At 51.0% G+C, this 23034-nt stretch overlaps 1 protein-coding gene across 4 annotated transcripts in view; it reads left to right on the top strand.

Annotated features, from left to right (window-relative positions):
- The window catches only part of ABCC1 (ATP binding cassette subfamily C member 1), a 152075-nt gene that overhangs the window by 112704 nt on the left and 16337 nt on the right, over window positions 1–23034 (top strand). Inside the window, exons 17-25 of one of the 4 annotated variants that reach the window (XM_027528198.1) lie at window positions 612–788; window positions 2842–3009; window positions 4881–5064; window positions 12639–12653; window positions 12933–12959; window positions 15746–15836; window positions 17801–17906; window positions 20108–20315; window positions 21598–21908. In XM_027528198.1, the coding sequence (XP_027383999.1) occupies window positions 612–788; window positions 2842–3009; window positions 4881–5064; window positions 12639–12653; window positions 12933–12959; window positions 15746–15836; window positions 17801–17906; window positions 20108–20315; window positions 21598–21908 (1287 nt within the window). Of the gene's footprint in view, window positions 1–611; window positions 789–2841; window positions 3010–4880; window positions 5065–12638; window positions 12654–12932; window positions 12960–15745; window positions 15837–17773; window positions 17907–20107; window positions 20316–21597; window positions 21909–23034 lie in introns of all 4 variants that reach the window. The other 3 variants (XM_027528196.1, XM_027528197.1, XM_027528199.1) reach the window with 3 other exon arrangements.

Raw genomic sequence — 23034 nt, 5'->3', positions numbered from 1 at the left:
TATTTTAAATATTTTAAAAAATTTCTTAAGTTGATATATAGATGATGTGGGGGCTTCCAGGTGGTGCTAGTGGTAAAGAACCCACCTGCCAATGCGGGAGACATAAGAGACAAGGGTTCGATCCCTGGGTTGGGAAGATCCCCTGGAGGAGGGCATGGCAACCCACTCCAGTATTCTTGCCTGGAGAACCCCATGGACAGAGGAGCCTGGTGAGCTACAGTCCATATGGTTGCAGAGTGTCAGACATGACTGAGGCGACTTAGCACACAGATGGTGTGCAGTATTTTATCAGATATAGGTGTGCAGTGTAGGGGGGCTAGGCATTTCGTTTGCTGCTATTCCGTTAATAGTTATTAAATATGTAACTGTAATCTCATTAACAAGGATTTCAGCTCTCAAACTCTCAATATTGGAGCCAGTGACTGACCTAGAATGGACTCTGACCCCAGCCCTGGTGTCTGTGGTCCTTGGGGCCTTGGTTTCCCTCTTGTTGAAACCATAGATGTGACGAAGGTATCGTGTGAAGTAAGGCCTTCCTGGCAGGGAGTAGGCCGCCGCTATTTTGTTAACCAAGTCTGTCTGTCCTGCCACCTTCTTTGTTTGCCACCTAGGGCTCAGTGGCCTACGTCCCACAGCAGGCCTGGATTCAGAACATTTCTCTCCGAGAAAACATCCTTTTTGGACGCCAGCTACAGGAACGGTATTATAAGGCTGTGGTAGAAGCCTGTGCCCTCCTCCCAGACCTGGAAATCCTGCCCAGTGGGGACCGGACAGAGATTGGTGAGAAGGTCAGTAGACTTGAGCGTGGCCCCTGTATCAGTCAGCTATTGCTGTGCAACAAACAAGCACAAAAATCTCAGTGGCTTATGATGTTAAACACTTTGCTGCTTATGGGTGGGTCAACTGTGACTGGGTGACCCAGGCTAGGCTCTGCTGGGTGGCTCTGCTCCACATTGCAGGCCAGCTAAGCCCAGTTCCAGGCTGTGGGTTGGCTCAGGTCTCCCCAGTGGCTTCTTACTAGGGCCTGGGTGAAGGGACAGCAGCTCCCCAGGGGGAAGCTTTTTCAATGGCAGCAGCAGAAGCCCAAGAGAACAACAACAACAACAAAATGTGATGTCTTTTAAAGCACACCATCCTTTCTACCCATAAAGCAAGTCACTTGGTTGAACCCAAAGAACCAGAGAGTGCATGTTACTTTTGTGGTCATGTGACTGAAAAGTCCCAAGACCATTGGCACTATACAGGGCACAGGGGTGTCAGTGATTCCAGTGTCCACAGCCCTTTTCAAAACATTATCATTATGTTAATGATAAACATAATAATGCAAGAGCTCACACTTATGGAGTAATCGCTACGTGCCAGGCACAGTGCTAAACACTTTATACATATCTTGTCCTTACAGCAAGCCCAGGAGATGGGACTTACTGTTAACCCTGTGTAATGGTGGAGGAAAAGGAGGCACGGAAAGGCCAAGTGACTTCCGGAGCCCCTTCCCATCTCAGGGCCTTTGCACATGCTTTCCCCTCTGCCCGGCTGGCTTGCTCAGTTGCCACCTGGTGGTTAAGTGGTGTGCAAATGGTCTGGAGCCGACTAAAGAGCTTTCTCGTCCTTGTTTTTAGTTATTAATACAAGCCAGTGGCTCAACCAACTTTCCTACTTCGTGAGCTATTTCTTTTATTTGGGTGAAATCTGCAGTTCCTTGGAAAGAAAAACAAAATTATTAGAGCTTTTGGGGTTTTCAAGTGGCAAAGAATCCTGAGTGAGAACTGAATTTACAGGCATTGTGTGGAATCCAAGGGCTGGAATGTGGCGGGGCTCAGGAAGGGACTGATTCCTCCTCTGAATTTCATCTCTGCTTTTCTGCGGAGCTTTGTTGTTGTTTTCCAAAATGTATATATCTGCCACTTGAAGATTCCTCACCCTCCCTGTTTAGGCCCTAGTAACCAATGTGGGGGCTTCCAGGTGGCACTAGTGGAGATGTAAGACACGCTGGTTCCGTCCCTGGGTTGGGAAGACCCCCTAGAGGAGGTCATGGCAGCCCACTCCAGTATTCTTGCCTGGAGAATCCCATGGACAGAGGAGCCTGGTGGGCTACCTTCCATAGAGCTGCACAGAGTTGGACATGACTGAAGTGACTTCTCAGGCACACATGCACCCAGTTTTGGAGGGAGAGGATGTGATTGGCTTAGTTTGGGTCTGATGTCTGCCTGGGGCCAAAAGCTGTGAACTAGAGGAACTCTCAGAATGAGCCTGGCTGCCAGGACCCTGTCTCAGAGCAGGGGGAGGGTGGGCATGTCTTGGGGAGAGGGGCTGGGTGGTTAGCTTCGCAGGTGTCCACTCTGACTCCAGCCAGATATGCAAGTGATGCTGGCTTACCTGCTGCAGGAGAGCCCTGTGGTCCTTGTGCCCTGGTTCAAATTAACAAACTGTGCCCTTCCTGCTGGCTGGCGGGGTGCAGGCTGGATTGTAGCATCCCTGGGGCACAGCCTGCCTTGACCGTGTGGCTTCACCAGTGAGCGAAGCCCCAAGATCACGAGCCTTCCTGTACCCAGCACTGTGTGGTGCCACCAGCCTCACCTTCCTGACCGTGCCCTGCTCAGCAGCACCCGGCGGCTCGGGTTTTCTCTTTGCCGGTTTCACAGTTGAGGCTGAACCTGGAGCCGGGACTTGAACCCACGTTGGCGCAGGCGCGATCTCGCTCCGTCACCGCTGCTCCTTCCGCAGGAGGCGGACGCAGCCCTGTGGGGCCTCAGGCGAGGGGCGATGCATGGTGATCCGCTGCACCCCTCTGCCTGTCTCGGCTTCCCAGAAGGCCCAACTTTCTGCCGTGTTTCTCCGCAGGGTGTGAACCTGTCCGGGGGCCAGAAGCAGCGCGTGAGCCTGGCCCGGGCCGTATACTGCGACTCAGACGTCTACCTCCTCGACGATCCCCTCTCAGCCGTGGACGCCCACGTGGGCAAGCACATCTTTGAAAACGTGATTGGCCCCAAGGGGCTTCTGAAGAACAAGGTACCTGCTGCGGGGGCAGCTTGGGGGCTGGTCCCCGCTCTTTGGTCAGGTCGCGGTGTGTCCCCTTTGGGACCCCTTCGCTTGACTGGACTGGAGAGCATATTTTCAAATCCATCCCTTGGCAGCCTTCTGGGGACAGCCGTCTTGTTCTCATTGCCTCCGCTTGGCAGAAAGAAGCCTTTCTTTATGCTTAAACAATAGGGGTGGTGTCTCCGAGGGAAGTACCCCCCACCACCACCACCATCCCCTGTCCCCAAGGAGCCGGCCCTCCTTTCCCAGCTGAAGTGGCCGTGGGCTGAGGGACAGAGGTTTGAGCAGGAAAACGGCTACTACACCTTAACATGGCAGGAAAGGGTTCCTTTCCTCTTTTCTTCTTTTTGAAATTTGTTTGTTTAGGGGAGTTACAGAGGCTCTTCTTCTGCCTCTCCCATTAAAAAGTAAGACATGCCCATGGGAAAAAATGTAGCAAATCAGAAAACCACGAAGGATAAAAACAATTATGCATCGTCCCACTGCGTAGAGATTTTTGTATTTCTTTCAAGTCTTTTTGCTGTGTATATAAGCTTTTTTTGTTTGTTATTTTTGGCTGCACTGGGTCTTCCTTGTTGCCCACACTTTCTTTAGTAGTTGGGGAGGGCCTGGAGCTGGCTGGCTACAGCCTAGTTTCCATATGCGCGCTTCTCATTGTGGTGGCTGCTCTTGCTGTGGAACAGACTCTAGGGCACAAGGGCTTAGTTGCTCCTCACATGTGGGAACTTCCCAGACCAGGAATCAAACCCGTGTCCCCTGCACTGGCAGGTGGATTCTTAACCACTGGGCCATCAGGGAAGTTCTGTATAAGCTTTTTAATATGATTATCACATCATGCATATATATATACACATACACACATATAATAAGCATGCCACTTAATCTGTTGTAAGCATTCCCCTGCACCCCATAAGAATTCTGTTTAATTTTTAAATATTAAACACCTGTTTTGGTTGTGAAAGAAATACATGCCCATAGTAACAAAACCAGAGAGTGGATGTAAAGTTAAAAAAAAAAAAATTCTCCCTCATCCTGCAGCCCTAGCTGCTCTCGAAAGCAGGGGCCAGCGAATCCAGCCTGCTGCCTGTCTTGTAGGCAGCCCACCAGCCAAGAATGATCTTTACATTTTTAAGTGGTTGGAAAAAAATTCTGAAGACAAATATTTTGTGACATAGGAAAACTGTATTAAAGTTACACATCCGCTTCCATAAATAAAGCTTTACTGGATCATGGCCAGCCCATCTGTTTATGTCTTGTGTATGACCAGAGGGGCCATAAAGCTGAAAATGTTTACCATTAGGCTGTTTTAAGAAAAAGTCTGCCAACTTGTGTAAACGGTTTGATGCACATCCTCCCAGACTTTCAGTTAGATAAAATAGATACCCATGTACAAGCGCTGTAGTCTTTTGGGGGTGGGGAAACTTGAAACACTCAAGTCACAGCATGCACAGTTTTTCGTAGGAGTGTCATTCTTTTATTCATCTACACATGGATGGTTCCTTCCCTGCATCTCCTCCAGATTTTTGTTCAAAACCAACTTCCCCCATCACCCTTATTAAAATTGCAACCCCCCCCCACCCCCATCTCAGTATCCTTTCCCCTTTGCTTCCACCTGCTCACAATACAGCACACAGCATTTTACTCATATCTGTCTGGACCCTAGAATCTGGAGCAAGGATCATTGTTTCCCTCACTCCTGCCCACCCCGCCCCAGCTCCCAGCCTGCAGATTGCAATGCTTCTGTGTGCCTGCATCCCAGGCGCATGTACAGGTCGGGGGGTAGGGGGAGATTCCTTTTGTGCGCATGCGCTAATGTGGCCGTGTCTCCGCTCTCCCTGCAGACACGGCTCCTGGTCACGCACGCCATCAGCTACCTGCCCCAGATGGATGTCATCATAGTCATGAGTGGCGGCAAGATCTCCGAGATGGGCTCCTACCAGGAGCTATTGGCTCGGGACGGCGCCTTCGCCGAGTTCCTGCGTACCTATGCCAGCGCGGAGCAGGAGCAGGGGCAGCCGGAGGACGGTAGGGTTGTGTGGGCCTTCGGTGTGGGTGGTGCCCAGTTGGCCCCAGGTCTCCCCTGAAAGTTCCCACCAGCTGCCCTGGAAGCTCAGGAGGGCATCAGGTGGGGGGCTAGGCCAGGGCCTCTCAGGAACCATCTGGAAGGACTTTCAGGGCTGAATTGAGAGGGAGTCCCAATACTTTAGAGAGCTGGGTCAGCAGAACAGGACACAAGTCCCGGTACTTTAATGCAATATATCTCTGGGCCTGTGGAGTTACAGGGGTTTCATGACAAAGATGGAGGTAGTGATAATTACAGTCCTCCTGACTCCCAAGAGGCTGTGAGAAGCCAGTGGCACGTTCACCATGTTGTCGATGAGTTGCTCAGTCGTAGCCAACTCCTTGCAACCTCGTGGACTGCAGCACGCCAGGCTTCCCTGTCCCTTGCTGTCTCCCTGAGTTTGCTCACATTCATGCCCATTGAGGCAGTGACACGGGTCATGAGGCCAAACCTGGTGGTTGAGCCTGCAGGTTGGAGGTTGGCAGGACCTGAGTTCCAGTCTCAGCTGCTGCTCTTTCCAGCTGTGTGATGTCTGGCCATTCCTGATGAAGCAGTGAAAAACAGACCCGACCTTCTGGCGCCTGAATGTGCTAGATTACTGGAGCCTTTGGCACAGTGCCAGTGACAGCTGCTGCTATTACTTTTCTTGGGAAGAGTGCCCCCTGATACCCTACGCATGTGGCATCTGGCAGGTTCAGGTAGACCTGCCCGCTTCTCAGCCACCACACCTGCTCTGTCCTCACAAGAGCATGCTCTGAATTCCGGGCTGGGGCCTTCCCCTGTCTTTATTTGAAGCAAACAGGGTGAGGTGTCTAAGAATCCTGTTCTCTCTTATTATGTGTATGTGTGTTAATCACTGGGTTGTGCGTGACTTTGCAATCTCATGGACTGTAGCCCACCAGGCTCCTCTATCCATGGGATTCTCCAGGCAAGAATACTGGAGTGGGTTGCCATTTCCTATTCCAGGGGATCTTCCCTACTCAGGGATTGAACCCAGGTCTCCTGCATTGCAGGCAGTTTCTTTACTGATTGAGCCAGCAGGGAAGCCCCATTCTCTCCTTTAGTTGGTTTGAAATTCAGGGAATCGGTTGGCCTGCGGGCTGCCCTGTATTTATGTCAGATGGGCATCTGGAACGGATCCTCTGCTGGTGCTCCCCCACCCTCCAGGAGCCTTGACCTGCCTTACACAGAGAGGAAAGAAGTCATCTGATGCCTTTTCTGCTTTGATTTCAGCTGTTGCTAAAAAGAGTGGAACTAAAGCGAGATCGCCTGTCCTGCTGTGATCTCCCTCTTCCAGGAACTAATTACAGACTCCCTGGGCCCCTGGGGCGTGTTTGTTACATGCTCAGTCCCCAGGCAGGTCTCAGATAGGCTGTCTCCCACCCCCCACCCCCCTGGTTGGGGCTGCAGGACTGTCCCGTTGCACAACTCCCGTGGGCAGAGTTGTCATCGGGTGTCTGTGATGTGAGGACACGCACATCAGTGAGTGAGTGTTGACTGCTGACCAGGGCTTGTGTCCCTGACAGGGGTCATCACTTTGGCTCACTCACTCCTCACAGCTTCTCATGAAGGAGGGAAGATGGTGGTGCCCGGTCCACTGGGGAGGAAACTGAGGCTTACAAGAAGCTCGTCCCGGGATTTCCCTGGCACTGCAGTGGTTAGTACTCTGTACTTCCACTGCAGGGGGCTCGGGTTCAGTCCCTGATTGGGAAACTAAGATCGCACTTGCCAAGTGGTGTGGCTAAACTAAAAGATTAAAACAAAAACGGGGTCTTGTCCCTCATGTGCCAGGGGCAGGCGGATCCCTGTCTCTGTGAATGCGGCTGAGCACTAAGAGAGCTATTTGCCATTCACTGATTTAGTCATTCAGTTGGTGTTCACCGAGCACTCAGTCATGTGTTTAGCACTCGGTTGTTCTCCTAGGCCTACTGTAATGAGAGTCCCCCTAGCTTAAACAATGGGAGTGTGTTGTCTCACAGCCCTGGAGCCTGGATGTCTGAGATCAAGGTGGCGGCCTCCTGAGGGCCATGAGGGTGCCATGCCTGTCCCCCAGCATCTCGTGGTTGCTGGCGCTCTGTGGCATTCCTTGGCTTGCAGGAGCATCAGCCAGTTCCGCCTTCCTCTTCACATGGTGTTCTTTTTGTGTGCGTCTGTCTCCAGATCTCCCCTTCTTATGAGGCACCAATTATATAGCATTAGGGTCCATCCTCAGGAGCTCATGTGAACAGTTAACATCCAGAGACCATGGCTGCACGTGCAGTTACATTCCTAGGTACTGGAGGTCAGAACTTCAATGTATGAATTTAGTTGGTGGGGGATGTAGTTTGGCCCTTAAACTAGTAGCGTTCTAGATTTGGGGGAGACAGAAGTGAGCAAGATCCAGGCAAGTCCTGCCCTCACAGAGCTCAGAGTCTAGTGGGAGAGAAAGGCAGCAGTCAGCCAATGGAAATGGTTCTGTGCAGCATTAAGTGCTGTGAAGGAGAGCACGTTGGGCAAGGGGCTGGAGAGTTTGGGGGTTCAGGCACCTCGGGCAGCGTGGTCGGGGTTCCCTCTGTGGGGAGCAGTGTTCTGACGCAGGTGACAGCACAGGCCTCAGCCCGGCATGAGCTCAGTCTGTTCAAGGAACAGGGAAGAGGCCAGTGTGGCCACACCATGGTGGGCAAGGGCTAAGGGTGGGAGATGAGGCTGGCGAGGGGTTTACCCGTCCCGGTCTTTCAGCGTGAGGAGTTTGGGGTTTGTTCTCATTGCAGTTGGGAAGCCAATGAATGTCAGGGGGGGAGGGCCCACAGCCTGATTGCACAGCTTAATTCCTCTGGGTGAGAGTTTGCTGGAGTCCTTGTGGTTTGGGGTTTTGTTTTTTTTTTAAATGTGAGCCATTTTTTTTTAAGTCTTTATTGACTTTGTTACAGTGTTGCTTCTGTTTCCTGTTTTGGTTTTTTGGCCCTAAGGCATGTAGGTTCTTAGCTCCCAAGCAGGGATGGAACCTGTACCCCTAGCATTAGAAGCAAAGTGTTAACCACTGGACCACCAGGGAAGTCCCCCTGGTGCTGCTGCTGCTGCTAAGTCACTTTAGTCGTGTCTGACTCTGTGCGACCCCATAGACGGCAGCCCACCAGGCTCCGCCATCCCTGGGATTCTCCAGGCAAGAACACTGGAGTGGGTGGCCATTTCCTTCTCCAGTTCATGAATGTGAAAAGTGAAAGTGAAGTCGGTCAGTCGTGTCCGACTCTTAGTGGTTTTTAATAAGGCCTTTATTGAGATATAATTCACACATCATATGATTCAGTGAGTTTTAGAAATACTCCAGTATTTTATTTGTGCAGCCATCACCAAAATGAATTTCAGAACAGTCTCACCCCCTCGAGGAAACCTCACATCCATTGGCAGCCACTCCCCACTTCCTCCCCGCCCTCTAAGTCCTAGGCAACCACTTAATCTGCTTTTTTTCCTTCTGATTTTTGAGTTGTAATTGCTTCTGATTTGTAATTTACAAAGAGCACTGTGTAAATCTGAGGCATGGGATTTGACTTAGTACATCCTGAAATGTGACCATAAGAAGTTTAGTGTACATCCATCATTTCATAAAGATGCAAAAGTAAAGAAACAGAAAAATAATTTTTTTTTTCTATGATGAGATCTCTTAGTAATTACTAAGCAGTTTTAATTATATTAATGATGTACATTATATTTCTAGCTCTTACTTATTTTATAACTGGCAGTTAGTGCCTCTTAGGAGAAGGCAATGGCACCCCACTCCAGTACTCTTGCCTGGAAAATCCCATGGACGGAGCAGCCTAGTGGGCTGCCGTCTATGGGGTCGCACAGAGTCGGACATGACTGAAGCGACTTAGCAGTGCCTCTTGACTACCTTCATCCAGTTCTTGCTCCCCCCACCATCTCTGGTGACTACAAATCTGGTCTTTGTTTCTATTTTGTTTTTAAAGCATAACTTACCTACAACACTGTGTTAGTTCCCAGTGTACAATATAGTGATTTGGTATTTCTATATGTCACAGTGGGCTTCACACAGATCTCCTTTCTGTGTAGATTTGTCTTACTCTGAACATTTCTGTATGAACAGAATTCTTTTGTGACTGGCTTCTCTCACTTAGCATGACGTTTCTGAGGTCCGTCTGTGGAAGCTTGCATCAGCACTTCATTTCTTCTGATTGTTGAATCATATTCCATGGTGTAGACACACCACATTTTATTTATCCATTCAACGGCTCATGAGCACTTGAGCTGTTTCCAGTTTTGGGCTGTTATGAATAGTGCTGCTGCGAACCCTAGAGGTTTTAAAAGAAAAGTATTTTCTTTCGCCAGCATGAGATAGCCAGCTCTCCCTCTTAGTATTTAAACGCCCAATCGAATGAGTTTCTACATGTCTATGCTCCTGTGGTCGGAAAGTTCTGCTGTAAGTATAACCAGCTCTCCTCTTGCTACAGAGTCTCCTTTCTTGGATTGTCTCTTAGCCCAAGTCAAGCCAAGGTCACACAAAGCATGGTAGCAATTTTGAAATAACTTACATTTCCCGCATCTGCTTGGTGGGCTATATTTAGGCAAAAATAACGCTCTGTGGATTATCTCAGTTTTTTTCCCCAGAATGAATTCCCTCTCTTCTCCCCATTCTATCCAGGTGAGTAATTATGGATTATCTCAGTTTTTTCCTCAGAATGAATTCTCTCTCTTCTCCCCATTCTATCCAGGTGAGCAAGGACAGTCCTTGCACCCTGTTGGCCACAGAAGGGATTTCTTTTTCCCCCTTCTCTTCGTCCCCAGCCACACACATATCCAAAGCAGATTATGCGGAACATGGGATGCTGCCAATTAAAAAATTTTTTGTGTGTGCACGTCAGCATTTAATTTTGGTGGTAAAAATACCATCCAGCGCCCCTGCACCGCTGTGGGGTCATTTCCCCAATTTAGCCACTCAGCACCCTGCAGGGCAGGTCACAAAGGTCCTCTGGGTCTAAAATAATTAGCTCTCTCCCCCCACCGTCTTTTCGCCTCTCTGGAGGGACCCTGGCGGTAAGGCCTGGCGTCAGGGTCCAGTCTTGCTCAGCTGTGGCCAGTGCCACTGACCTTGGATTTGTCTGAAACACATTTTTGGCTTCTTCTAAAGGGAAATTTTTGTTTCCGTGTTGGATTAATCACGTCTTTTGCAGAACACCCAGGCTGGAGGGCGAATGTTTGGTTTGGGGGGAATTCTGTCTCTCAGATGGAGAATGGGAGCTAGGCTTGGGATGGGGGTGGGGTCGGGAGCGGGGGGTCGGGGGGGGCTACTGACTCCCTCCCTGGCAATATGCCTTATCCTGTTTCTAGGGGACTTTCTATTTGTTGGCAAAGAGATTGACAAAGTGGTTCATTAACCTTTGTACCTGGAAGGTATAGAACATTTTTATTTACTCTGGTGACTTTATTAGGAACCGAAAACCTAGAATGGCAGTTTGCAAACATTTGTGCCTCCTGGGGACACTTGGCAATGTCTGCAGATGTGTTTGGTTGTCATAACGAGGGAGGGGGGCACCCCTGGCATCTTATCAGGAGAGACCAAGGATGCTGCTAAACACTCTGCCATGCACAGGGCAGCCCCCTCTGCCCTGCCCCTGCCACCCCCCAGGAGCAGAGAATCACCCCGCTACGATGTCAGTGGTGCCGAGGGTGTGGAAGCCGCTCTGCTTTGACTTCTTTCTGCCCAGGCTCTTCCTTTGTTATCTTGGGAGAAAGACCTTGACTCCAGCAATGTGACCGCTTTTCAAAACCTTATTCCAGTCTTATTCTCTCAACCTTGTCACTCAGTCGTTTTCCCCTCTTTTCCGTATTTTTGCTGAACTTTTTTTAACCTGATTATAAAATCAATATGTGCTGCTTGTAGACCACAGCGAACGCTAGAAAAGCTCCAAGAAGCAGCAAAAAGAACGTGCTTCAGCTCTCCCACCGCCACGAGGGGAGCTGCCCTGGTGTTTGGCCTGTTTCCCACCTGTCGTTTTCGTTTAGGACCCTTTTCCTCGGGTGCGTTTTTGTCGCCAGTTTTCCTGCCCCTCTTTTTTGTTTCTTTTCTTCACACTAGGTCCCAGGTGCCTCCCCTTGCTGCAAAAGTCAGTCGTAAGCTCCGAACAGCAGCTGGAGAGCCCGTCAGACTGACGGCTCATTCCTCCCCTCTGTCCTCAGCGTCCGTGTTTCTTCCCCTTTTGAGTCTGAAGAACTTGCAGGGCTGAGGCGGGAGGCTCGGGCCGGGTGATGCAGCCAGTCGATTCCGTTTTTGGTCAGAAACCCGGCATTGCCTGTAGAGCAGTGACTTGAATTCTTCCCTCAAGGGGGAAGCTTGCCTGCTGGCCCTTGCCCAGGCAGAGTTCCAGAACCTTCTTGAGAATAAACAGCGAGCCTGCGAGGTGCCAGCCTTGAGGATGAGCGGCCAGCCGAACACACGGCCCAGGCAGCGCTTGTGTGGTTCAAGGGCCAGGAGGTGCCTGGTTACCAGCATCACAGCCCCGTCCCCTGGTGCTCGGAAGCCCTCAAGGGAGAGCCCGTTGGGTTATAAGTCTTATGTCTTTGCTTCTGGATTATTTTACGTGATCCTCCCTCTCCCAACTCCCCCACCCCCGCACCATTCATATTTTCTCCTTACCTGGCTTTCTGTTTCTCTGTAGCATTTAATGCTGCCTCACGGTAAATTCTGGATCTGCTACCTTATAGTCTCTTTCTCTCCCTTGGAATCCAAGCTCTGTGAGGGCTTTTGGTCACCTCTGTGTCCCCAAGACTGAGAACAGTGCCTGGCACATCACAGATACACAGAGAGTGTGTTTAAATAAGTGAATGAATGAGTTACATCTTTATTATTTAAGGCATGTCCTGCGTAATGGTTGGACAATAACACAGCTGTGTGTATACCCCAGATTGGGAACAACTGTGAGCTGATTTTACACATTTCTCTCAGGGCTGGTTCAGAAACCAGCTTTGTGGACTTGGGCTATGACATGGCATCACTGTGTCTGATACGGTGCCTCTTCCGGCATTGGAAGGTCATCTCTGCTTGTTCACGTGGCCATTCATTTGTTAATCTGTCCATCTGCTTCTCTGCTGTGTGCCACGGGGACATCTGGTACTTGAGCTACCATGTGGAATGGTGCCCCGTGGATTGTGCAGTGCACATCCTGTGCAACCCCACATGGCCATCAGATGCACAAAGTGCTGGGGATAGAGTGGTAGATAAGACCTTGGAAAGCGTTGGAGACAAACGCTAAGTAATCAAGGGCATCACGGTGCTAAACATGTAAAGGAGGTGAGCCTGGGGAGTTGGAAGGACCCTGAGATGGGTCCCTGTCCTAGCCTGGGAAGGTCCAAGATGATATCTGAGCTGAGTCACCACCCCTTCCCCCTTCTCTCTACGTGGAACTGGCTCAGAGCAAGGTGCTCGTGCCCTTGAAGAAGCAAAGACTGTGGACTGGCTAGGGGCCTGTGCCACCTCCTGGCTGGCACGCCTGCCCTTCACACTGTAATACTTTCTCTCTCTCTCCCTCTGCTGCCTGGAAAACAGGCGTGAAGACAGAAGGTCAGTCTGCATTTTTCTAGCTTGTCTTATGTTTGAACACTTACAGCTTTTAGAGAAGGGAGCCGGCCCCAGGCAGTACTGTTCTTGTCAGGGATACACCCAGATCACGTGGGACGGGGAAACCGAGGCGCAAATGCAACAAGTCCCTTAGCTGTCCTTGCCCCTCACCTTTAAGGAAAAACATTCATCTACCCTCTCTGGGCATTTAAATGGGGGTCTCACGGGGAGGGTTCTTTTGCCTTGGTTCTTAACACTTTCTTGGGTCTTGTGAATTCCTAGGCATCAACGTGGTGGATGAGGAGGAAGGTCAGTGACAGCGGGTTGGAGTTGGCTGTGCCTGCAGCGCGAGGCTGCACATGACTTGTCTTGCTGCTGCATGCCTGAGGAGGGGCCCTTGAATGTCTGCATTTCCATCCCTTTCCGTCATTCATCTAGCATTTATTGGGCACCTACTGTGTGCCAGCTTTGTGGTTGTCACTTGGGGATACAGATAGAATCTCCCCATCTCTCATTGGTCAACTGAGTGACCTTGGCTAAGCTGTACTGTTGCAGGTCAGATGACCACAGCCAGCGAGCCTTGAAAGAGATCCTGGTTTTGAAATGCCCAGCACCCAGTAGGTAGAAGATGCATGGTAACAGTTTGGTTATTACGATCCCACCCACACCTCCTGGGCATGATTAAGACCCAAGCACAGGGTGATGAGCCCTTCATGGAGTAGCTGCAGGTGCCAGGGGTGCCCAGAGGTGGCATGTCTTCTAGAAGAACTTGAGCGGGAAAGGCTGCCCAGTCTTCCTCTAGTGACAGAAAGGCATGAACTGGCCCCAGAGCAGACCCATGCCTCCTGCCTTCCAGAGCCAGCAGTGTGTGGCTGGGGGTTCACACCGAGGCCCCTTTTGACAGCGACTGAAACTGATTTTGGCCACTTAAACAAGGGTGTTTACCAGAAAGATTCCAAGTAGCAAAAGGAAATCAAAAGCAGACAGCAGAAATCAGAGGCAAAAGTGGACGATCAAGACTTGGGCACTGGGAGCTCTGGATGTGAGACTCCTTTGGGGACAGAGCAGTTGTGCAGATCTTTGGTCCTTGTGGGGCCACCACTCAAGTCCTCTGGGGGAGGGGTCCTGATGGACTGACCTTCGGCAGGTTCCCCCTTGGCTGGGAAGCCTGGGCATCCTGGGAGACAGGTCTGGGAGACTGGGGAAGTGGGCAAGTCCCCTGCAAAGAACAGGACGATGCAGCGCACACATTCCCTTTCTCCTCCTGGGACTCACGGTCCCTCCCTTGCAGACGAAGGTTTTCCAGCTGCACCAGTTGGTGTATCGCCAGTGGGCTAATAGGGTTTTGATGAAGAGGCCACCATGGAGACCACTGTAAGGACCTCCACTGCCTGTGAAGCAGGAGGGGGGGGAGGCTCAGGTTTCCAGAGGGCGCCTGGGCAGCTGGGCAGGATGGGGCTCTCTGAAGCTGAAGTACCTGCTGAAAGACGGGGGTCTCTGGGAGTGTTGTAAAGCACCCCCACCCCCGCACAGCGGAAGACAGTCAAGGTCAGGCTTGGGCCCCAGTGCTTTGCATGTGTGTGTGCTCTGTCTGCAGGCCGCTGCATGGGAAGTCCTGCCTGTTATCACTCTTCGTTTTCATTTGTTTTAGTTTTAATTTTTTCCCAATTAAAAAAAAGATGCTGATTTTAAAGGAAACATTTAAAGCAGTGATTCTCAGTCGTGGATGTGCCCCAGATTTATCTATGGGACAGGTTTAAAAATGCACATAACAGTAAGCACCATGTCCTCTCTTCCATTCACCAAGCGCGGTGTCATTTCTTCCTCCTGCTCATGGGGGCTGGTGCTGCTGTTCCTCCCATTCTGCAGATGTGGAAAGTGAGGCCCAGAGAGGTTCATTGCTTCCCCAGTTCACACAGCTAAGAGGTGAGCGAGCACTTCCCACGCATCCCAGCCCCCTGACTGCTCGCAGCGTGGGGTTGGCCTCCCTGGCAGAGTCGGTGCAGGGACCAGGGCCGGCCCCAGGGGATGATTCACGCACGGCCAAGATTGAGAATCACCGGCTCAGGGCCCCCCCATCAGCCCAGGAACGACCCCCAGCCCTGCTTCCTTGCCATCCTCTGTCACTTCCCATGGTTGTTGCCTGAGAGAGTCACTCTTTCTGGATTCTGCTTTAATTCATGTCGCATCAGCATGTTGGCGGGTTCGCTGCCGGCTGTGTATTCATACCCTTTCATAACTTCTCTCCTGCATCCTCTGCCTGGGTCAGCCCTTCGGAGTCCTACGTTACGTTCTCTCTCCTGCTCTCTGTCTCCCGGCACCAAAGAGTGAGGAAGTCAGTGCAGAGTGGGCGGTAATAAACATATCCCTGACTTGTCAGAAGATTAAAGGAGATAATGTATTTCAGCAGAGTGCAGCGGCTGACACTGAATAAATGTCAGTGAGCCAGTCAGTCCGCTGTCTCTAAGGTGACAGGGATCAGTGTTAATGCTGGGCGGATACTTCCTGGCATTGGAGCAGATATCCGGCTGGTGTGCCCATGGTGCCTGTATCAGTTGTTGAAATAGTTCCGTTTTACTGGGAGAACAGCCACTGCCCCAGCAGTCCCAGGTAACCCCTTACCCCGATCTTCAGGACCTCCCCTTGATCCTGCAACCAATGGGTTAACCGCTTGTCTGGGGGCGCTTGAGACTCCAGTGTCTGATGCCCTTGTCCATAGGAGTTGTTATTTGGGGTTTCACCCCTGTCTGGGATGCTTGGGGACCAGAAAAGTGTGTCCTTTCCCCTGCATGGTTCATTTGTATCCTGACCCCATGAGCCAGGCTGCACACAGCCAAGAGACCATCAGCAGAACTGGATTTTGCTGGTCGCTGCTGGCACAGGGTACTTACTCAGAGTTCTTGAGATGGTTGCAAAACACCATCCCTATCCCCAAGAGAGCTGGCCAGCCGGGAAGCCTGTCTGTGGCCGCTGCAAAGCAGATTTTGCCTTCTGAGCTTCCTGGCGGCCAGGTTGTCTGCCATCGCCCCACACGGTGACAGGTGTTGGTGTCCAGCCCTTGAAATCACCATCCGCCCCCTCCTCCTTTCTGCCAGGATTAGCAGGTGTCGGCGGTCCAGGGAAGGAGGTGAAACAGATGGAGAACGGCATGCTGGTGACAGACACTGCAGGGAAGCAAATGCAGAGGTGAGGCGGAGCAGGCCGGGGGACCCTGTGGATTTTCCCGGCACCACGTGTCTCCCCCTGCCAGCGGGGAGGGTGGAGGAACAGGGTGTCCGCAGCAAGGCTCACCGCCAAAAAAAAAAGCCTTTAGCTTCTGATTCCCCGGCCCCCCCACCCCGAATCCTGGCGGAACCTCACTTCCCAGAGAGCAGAGGCCCAAAGGGGAAGCCTCGTTGTGCTCCTGCCAGGGGGCATGGCTCACACAGGCCTCACGGTTGGATTTAACCATCCGTCTGCACTTCTGACACTCAAGGTCCCTACATGGCGTGGCTCTTTGCTCAAGTCACTCAGCAGGGCCTGGAATGTTGAGGCTATAAGAACCAACAGCCAATTCAAAATAGTCACAGTAACAATAACAGCTGCGTTTTATGTGCCATTAGGAGCCAGGCGCAGTGCCAAGTCCTGTACAGTCCATAAACCTGGAGGTAGTTTCTCTCATCTTCCCATTTTACAGGTGGGCAGACTGAGAGCTGTCCACAGGCCATACAGCCAGAGAGAAGCCAGGCTTGACTATTTGAACCCGAGTTCAGCCTCTGAGCCAGTGCTCCTAAGTTTTATGCTTTGGTGCTTTAAAGAAGGTTGCTTTTGGTCAGATCATAGGGTAATTGGAGGAGCGGCATTGACCTGTTGGTGTCTTGGTTTCCTCCGTTGTCGAATGGGGTCTTTGGTGCCCCTGCCGTGTAGGATTGTAGGAAGGCCTCTGTGATATGGCATGTGGGCACTTAGAACCGTGCCGCCTGCCTTCGGCGCTCAGTAAATGCCGCTCAGTTATTATTTAGGTGAGCTGGAGCTGCCTGGGGTTACTTCTTTTGGGGTGGGGGAATTTCACAGACATGGGCTAGGAAGAAAATGAGCTTGAGCGTCTGTGCCCCTCAGAACCCTGCCCACAGTCCCCTCCTGGGCCCAGCTGTGTGTTGTACACGGCACACTTCTCTGCTGGGGCAACAGTCAGGGTGTGAGCTCGGCGTGTGCGTGCAGCACTCATAACAGTGCCTCGCCTGGAGCATGCAGGGGGCTGAAGGGGCACTGCCCTGTTCTGTGCAGGCGGCTAGCATAAGGTAAGAATTGGCTGAGATGGGGCAGGCGCCTGCAGGCAGTCCTGGGATGTTGGAGCAGGTGACCACAGGACGCTTGCTGTAGCACACCGTGGGTGGATCCAGGAGAAACACACAGAAACTGGGTATTCAGTTTTCTATTGCTATGTAACAAGTGATCACAAGCTTAGTGGTTTGTCATCTCAGTTCCTATGGGTTGGGGTGTCAGGGCACAGCTTAGCTGGCTCCTCTGCTCAGGGTCCCTCAAAAGCTGTACCCCAGGCATCAGCCAGGCTGGGGTCTCAGCTGAAGGCTCGTCTGGGGAAGGATCCTCTTCCAAACGCACGAGGCTTCTGGCAGGACGTGGTTCCTCAGTCCTAACTGGCCGCATCCTGGAGGACCCCTCCGTCCCCAGCTCGCTGGGCCTCTCCCGCCTCCACACTCACCGCATCGGGGCAGACAGACAAACGAAGAAGGCAGTAGAGTTGACTACAAGATGGAAGTTGTACGCCATCCCTTTGCTCATGTGGATTTGAGCCGTGTGCACATGCAGACACATATGAACATATACACCCCACGTCGTCCCGCGAGCACACACTTCCCCAGGGAGGAAAGCTCTCTGGGTGATGGTCTGTCATGATCCTCATAAAGCTGATGAGCACGGGGTGGGGATGGAGAGGAGATGCTTTTGGAATAAAATCTGCCTAAAGGAATAGTTCTCCCATGGGACCCTGGGACCAGACCCCTCCCGTCTATGAGTCTCCTCTACATAATCAGGAGCGTGAACGAGGCCTGGTGCTTAGGGCAGGGGCACCGACCCTGCCCAGGGCCTTCATCTGGGGGACACAGTGTGCCTTGCTTCCCCAGGCAGCTCAGCAGCTCCTCCTCCTACAGCGGAGATGTGAGCCGGCATCACACCAGCACTGCTGAGCTGCGGAAGCCCGGGCCCACGGAGGAGACCTGGAAGCTCGTGGAGGCAGACAAGGCTCAGACGGGGCAGGTGAGGACGGCGGTCAGGTCGCTGTGCGTCTGCAGGGGCTGGGCCCTGGGCGGGGTGCTGTGGTCATCTTGGCTTACGTCTTCCTCCCCAGGAGGCTTGAAAAGGTACTGTTTTAAGCACTGGAAACCAGGGTGGAGGGCCAAGGTGACTTGCCACAGGTCACGGCTGGTGAGCAACGGAGCTGGGATGTGAACCCAACACTCAGACTCCAGGGTTGGCATCTGTAGTCTCTGCCTGCCTGACCGCTGCCTCCTTTGAGCAGCTGGGGCCTTGGTGGCCATAGATGACGTGATGCCTTGAATCCAGGCTGCAGCCTCACAGGGGTCAGCTGTGTGTGGGTTGGTTTCAAGTCATCACAGACGCAGCCCTGAAGAACATTAATTGTGTCATCAGAAAAGATTATCTTTCACTTCTTTTTATTTTCTATTTTTGCCCTTATTACAGGCAGATCTTGTTTGATGGCACTTGGCTTTGTTGCACTTCACAAATGCTGTTTTTTACAAATTGAAGGTGTGTGGCAGTCTTGTGTTGAACATCAGTGCCATTTTCCCAGCAGCATTTGCTCACGTTGGGTCTCTGTGCCACATTTTGGTAGTTCTTGGAATATTTCAAACTTTATCATTATTATAGTTTGTTATTATATAAAATATTATATTTGTTATTGTTATACTATGTTGACATTATAATATTTGTGATCTTTGATGTTACTACTACAACTCACCGAAGGCCTAAATTATTATTAGCACTTTTTAGCAACCAAGTATTTTTTAATTAAGGTGTGTGCATTGTGTTTCTAGTCATAGTGCTATTGCACACTTAATAGACTTCAGTATAGCATAAATATAGCTTTTATATGCACCAGGAAACCGGAAAATTCACGTGACTCAGTTTATCGGGATATTTGATTTATTGTAGTAGTCTGGAACCAAGCCTACAAGTGTCTGAGGTGTGCCTGTTGATCAGTGAGAAGGTCTCAGCTGGGGCTTTGTTTTTAATACCTGTCTTAGTCCCTTTGGGCTGCTATTAACAGAAGACCATGGTACAGGTGGCTTAGAAACAACATACATTTATTGCTCATAATTCTGGATGTTGGCAAGTCAGGGATCATGGCGCCAGCAGATTCTGTGTCTGGTGAGAGAACTCCCTGGCTCATAAATGGCTATTCTCTTGCAGTATCCTCATATGACAGACGGGTGAGGGATCCCTTTTATAAGGGCACTAATCCCATTTATGAGGAGTCCACCCTCATGAAAAGCCTGATGTGACAGGGAGCGCACACACAGGGAAAGATACCCGGAGTTTGCCAAATCCACAGCACGCAGGTTGGGTGTCAGGCTGACTCAGAGCGCACTGCACCCAGCCGTGGTGTGCAGCTGCGCTTTGAGTGACCACGTGTAAATTACATGGACCCCACGCGGGGCTCCACAGGAGACACCGGAGTAAAAGAGGCCCCTGGCTGTCACTCCATGGAGCTGGGAAACAGGCTGAGCAAGCACCAAGCGCTTAGAGGCCAGTTGTGACAGGCAGGAATTGGTGTTGAGTGTTCAGAGGACTGAGGGTGTGGGGAGTAGATGTGACACTTGGTCATGGTTGCTAGGCAACATGTCCCCTCTTCCCATTTTCTTCAAACTCTTCAATGCCTTCCTGATAGTCCTGGAGTAAAACCTAATCCTGTCCAGGATCTCTCGGGTCCTGTGTGGTGCAGCCACTCCCTGTTCTCCAGCTTTACTGTGCTCCAGCTATCCTTGCCTCCTTTCTGCTTCCCTCCTACCTCAGGGCCTTTGCACGTGTTTGTCCCTGTGCTTGGAATGCTTTTTTTATTTTTCATTTTCACCTGGTTAATTCTTTGATGTCCTTTCCTTATGGAAACCTCCTCTGATTCCTCTCCACCCTGGGTTAAGTCAGGATACCCAGTAATACATTCCCGTGGAATCATGTGCCACTTCCAGCCCTTCTTTGGGATTATACATTTATCTGGGCAGTTATTTGATGAAAGCCTGTGTCACTGCTGAACTGGAAGTTCCATGAGGGCAGAAACCTTTGCTTCTGCTGATTTCTTTGCCAAGTAACTAAGGGGAAAGGGATTATAGGCTTGAGAATAGGTGGGGGCTGTGGACTGCACAGGGTCTGTTGAGGCTGCTGACCTTGGGTGGGCATGGCTGGGGGTGTGTTCTGTAAGATGCCTTCTCTCCTGGTCTCAGGTCAAGCTGTCCGTGTACTGGGACTACATGAAGGCAATTGGACTTTTCATCTCCTTTCTGAGCATCTTCCTTTTCCTGTGTAACCACGTGGCTTCCCTGGTCTCTAACTATTGGCTCAGTCTCTGGACGGATGACCCCATTGTCAACGGGACCCAGGAGCACACGCAAGTCCGGCTGAGTGTCTATGGAGCCCTGGGCATTTCACAAGGTGAGCCTCCCTTGCTCCTCACCTGCTGTTGGCACTTGGAGCCACTTCTATTTCTTGTTAATAGAATCAGGTCCCCCAATTTGTCAGGGTTTAGACCCACAAACCAAGCCAAATACACATGAACACGAACTATCACATAATAGACACTCAGATATTTGTAGAATGAATGTTTCTCGAATGCTCTGTTTCGTGTGGCTCTAGGAGACAGAGGGGAAGGGAGCTCCACCGTGCCTATTTTGCAGATGAGTTAAGTTGAGAAACAGAAGGTGATTAAGGACCCTTGCCCCTCATTTTTCTGGCAGGGTGATGGAGTTTCTGTGAAGTCCTATTTCTGGACTTTTGCCTTCTGCCCAAAGATGGGAATTAGTTTCTACTTGTGGTTCGTAACGCAGGCAGTGCTACCCTCACGTCTAGAAATACTTAGAGTTTAGTCATATCTAGAGATACTTGGAGTTGGCACAACTTCCCCACGGGGGCAGGTGCTGCTGGGATCTAGAGGCCAGATGTTGCTAGACGTCCTGCAGTGCCCAGCATGGCCTCCACAATGGAGGATGGTGCGGCCTCAGAGGTTAACAGGGAGGATGCTGAGAAATCCTCTGTATACCCTTCCTGTGGTCCCGCAAAGATCCCCAGACACAGCAGCATTACCAGTGATAGCTAACGTTGACAGCACTTACTTGGTGTCTGGTTCTGTTGTAAACACTTCACGGTGTTTTATTTTACTTTTGCAGCAGTCACATGAGGTAGGAGCTCATTTTTCTTTGTTTTAGAGATGCAGAAACTGAGGCCCAGAAGGGTTTAGTAAGTTGCCCAAAGTCACACAGCTTATTCGTGGCAGAGCTGGCACTGAGCAAGGTAGTGTGGCTCAGAGCCCACCCTCTTCTTCCTGAGGGCAAAGGAGTTCACTCACCTGAGCTTCAGTTGAGCTTCCCTGGTGGCTTAGCTGGTAAAGAATCCGCCTGCAATGCGGAAGACCTGGGTTCAATCTCTGGGTTGGGAAGATTCCCTTGGAGAAGGGAGAGGCTACCCACGCCAGTATTCTTCCATATTGTAACATGGGTACTAATAGAACATACACAGGGTCCTCAAAAGGATTAGATGCACATAAAAGACACGGTGAGTTTTGCACATAGTATGTGCTGGGTTAATAATAGCCACCATTGTGGTTGTTACTAGAAGCTGGGAGTCCAGGCTGCTTTGTCCACACGGTCACATGGCTCCTTGCCCCTGCCCCCGCTCGGTCCCTCTCCTGCCGTGGAGTTTGACGCGAGAGTGTTTGTAGGTATCACGGTGTTCGGCTACTCCATGGCCGTGTCCATCGGGGGCATCTTCGCCTCCCGCCGCCTGCACCTGGACCTACTGCATAACGTCCTCCGGTCGCCCATAAGCTTCTTCGAGCGGACCCCCAGCGGGAACCTGGTGAACCGCTTCTCCAAGGAGCTGGACACGGTGGACTCGATGATCCCGCAGGTCATCAAGATGTTCATGGGCTCCCTGTTCAATGTCATCGGCGCCTGCATCATCATCCTGCTGGCCACGCCCATGGCTGCCGTCATCATCCCGCCCCTGGGCCTCATCTACTTCTTCGTGCAGGTGAGAGGTGGGTCCTGGGGTCCAGGACGAGCCCTGCTGTGTATCGCTGTCCCGAGAGAACCATTTAAGTTTAAATGGTTTAAACTTTTTATTTTACTTTTAACTTAAATGGGGACCATTTAAGTTTCCCCAGCATGAGGCTGTGGAGGATGTCTCAGAGGAGGGTTAAGGTTTGTTTTTGTCAGTCTTGATTACCTAAGTTGGTGGTTTTCAGCTTGCAATATCCAGACATCCTTTTTTCCTAATAATAAGGATTTTATTAAGCTGAAAGTTTTAAAAGGAAATAAGTTATAGCCATGAAGAAGTGACGGAGAAGGCAATGGCACCCCATTTCAGTACTCTTGCCTGGAAAATCCCATGGACGGAGGAGCCTGATAGGCTGCAGTCCATGGGGTCGCTAAGAGTCAGACATGACTGAGCAACTTCACTTTCACTTTTCTCTTTCATGCATTGGAGAAGGAAATGGCAACCCACTCCAGTATTCTTGCCTGGAGAATCCCAGGGACGGCGGAGCCTGGTGGGCTGCCGTCTATGGGGTCACATAGAGTCAGACACGACTGAAGCGACTTAGCTTAGCTTAGTTTATGAAGAAGTGAAGTGAAGAGAAGTCGCTCAGTCATGTCCGACTCTTTGTGACCCCATGGACTGTAGCCTGCCAGGCTCCTCCATCCATGGGATTTTCCAGGCAATAGTACTGGAGTGGGTTGCCATTTCCTTCTCCAGGGCAGATAATAGAGACATGAATAATAACAGCTATGATATTTTTTCCCCTGTAATAGAGATCTAAAAGTGAATGTGGAAGTGTGAGTTGCTCAGACATGTCCGACTCTTTGCGACCCCATGGACTGTAGCCCACCAGGCTCCTCTGTCCATGGGATTCTCCAGGCAAGAATACTGGAATGGGTTGTCATTCCCTTCTCCAGGGGATTTTCCCAACCCAGGGATTGAACCTGGGTCTCCTGCATAGCAGGCAGATTCTTTACCATCTGTGCTACCAAGGAAGCCATAATAGAAATTTAGAAATATGCTATTCAGGGCTGATATGACAGCTTCCGGCTTCCCAGGTGGCTCTAGTGGTAAAGAACCCACCTACCAATGCAAGAGACATAAGGATGTGGGTTTAGTC

This window comes from Bos indicus x Bos taurus, chromosome 25 (genome assembly GCF_003369695.1).
Source record: "Bos indicus x Bos taurus breed Angus x Brahman F1 hybrid chromosome 25, Bos_hybrid_MaternalHap_v2.0, whole genome shotgun sequence".
Lineage (NCBI taxonomy): Eukaryota > Metazoa > Chordata > Mammalia > Artiodactyla > Bovidae > Bos > Bos indicus x Bos taurus.
The sequence above is the reverse complement of the archived record's forward strand: the minus strand, read 5'-3'. Positions and strand labels throughout refer to the sequence as shown.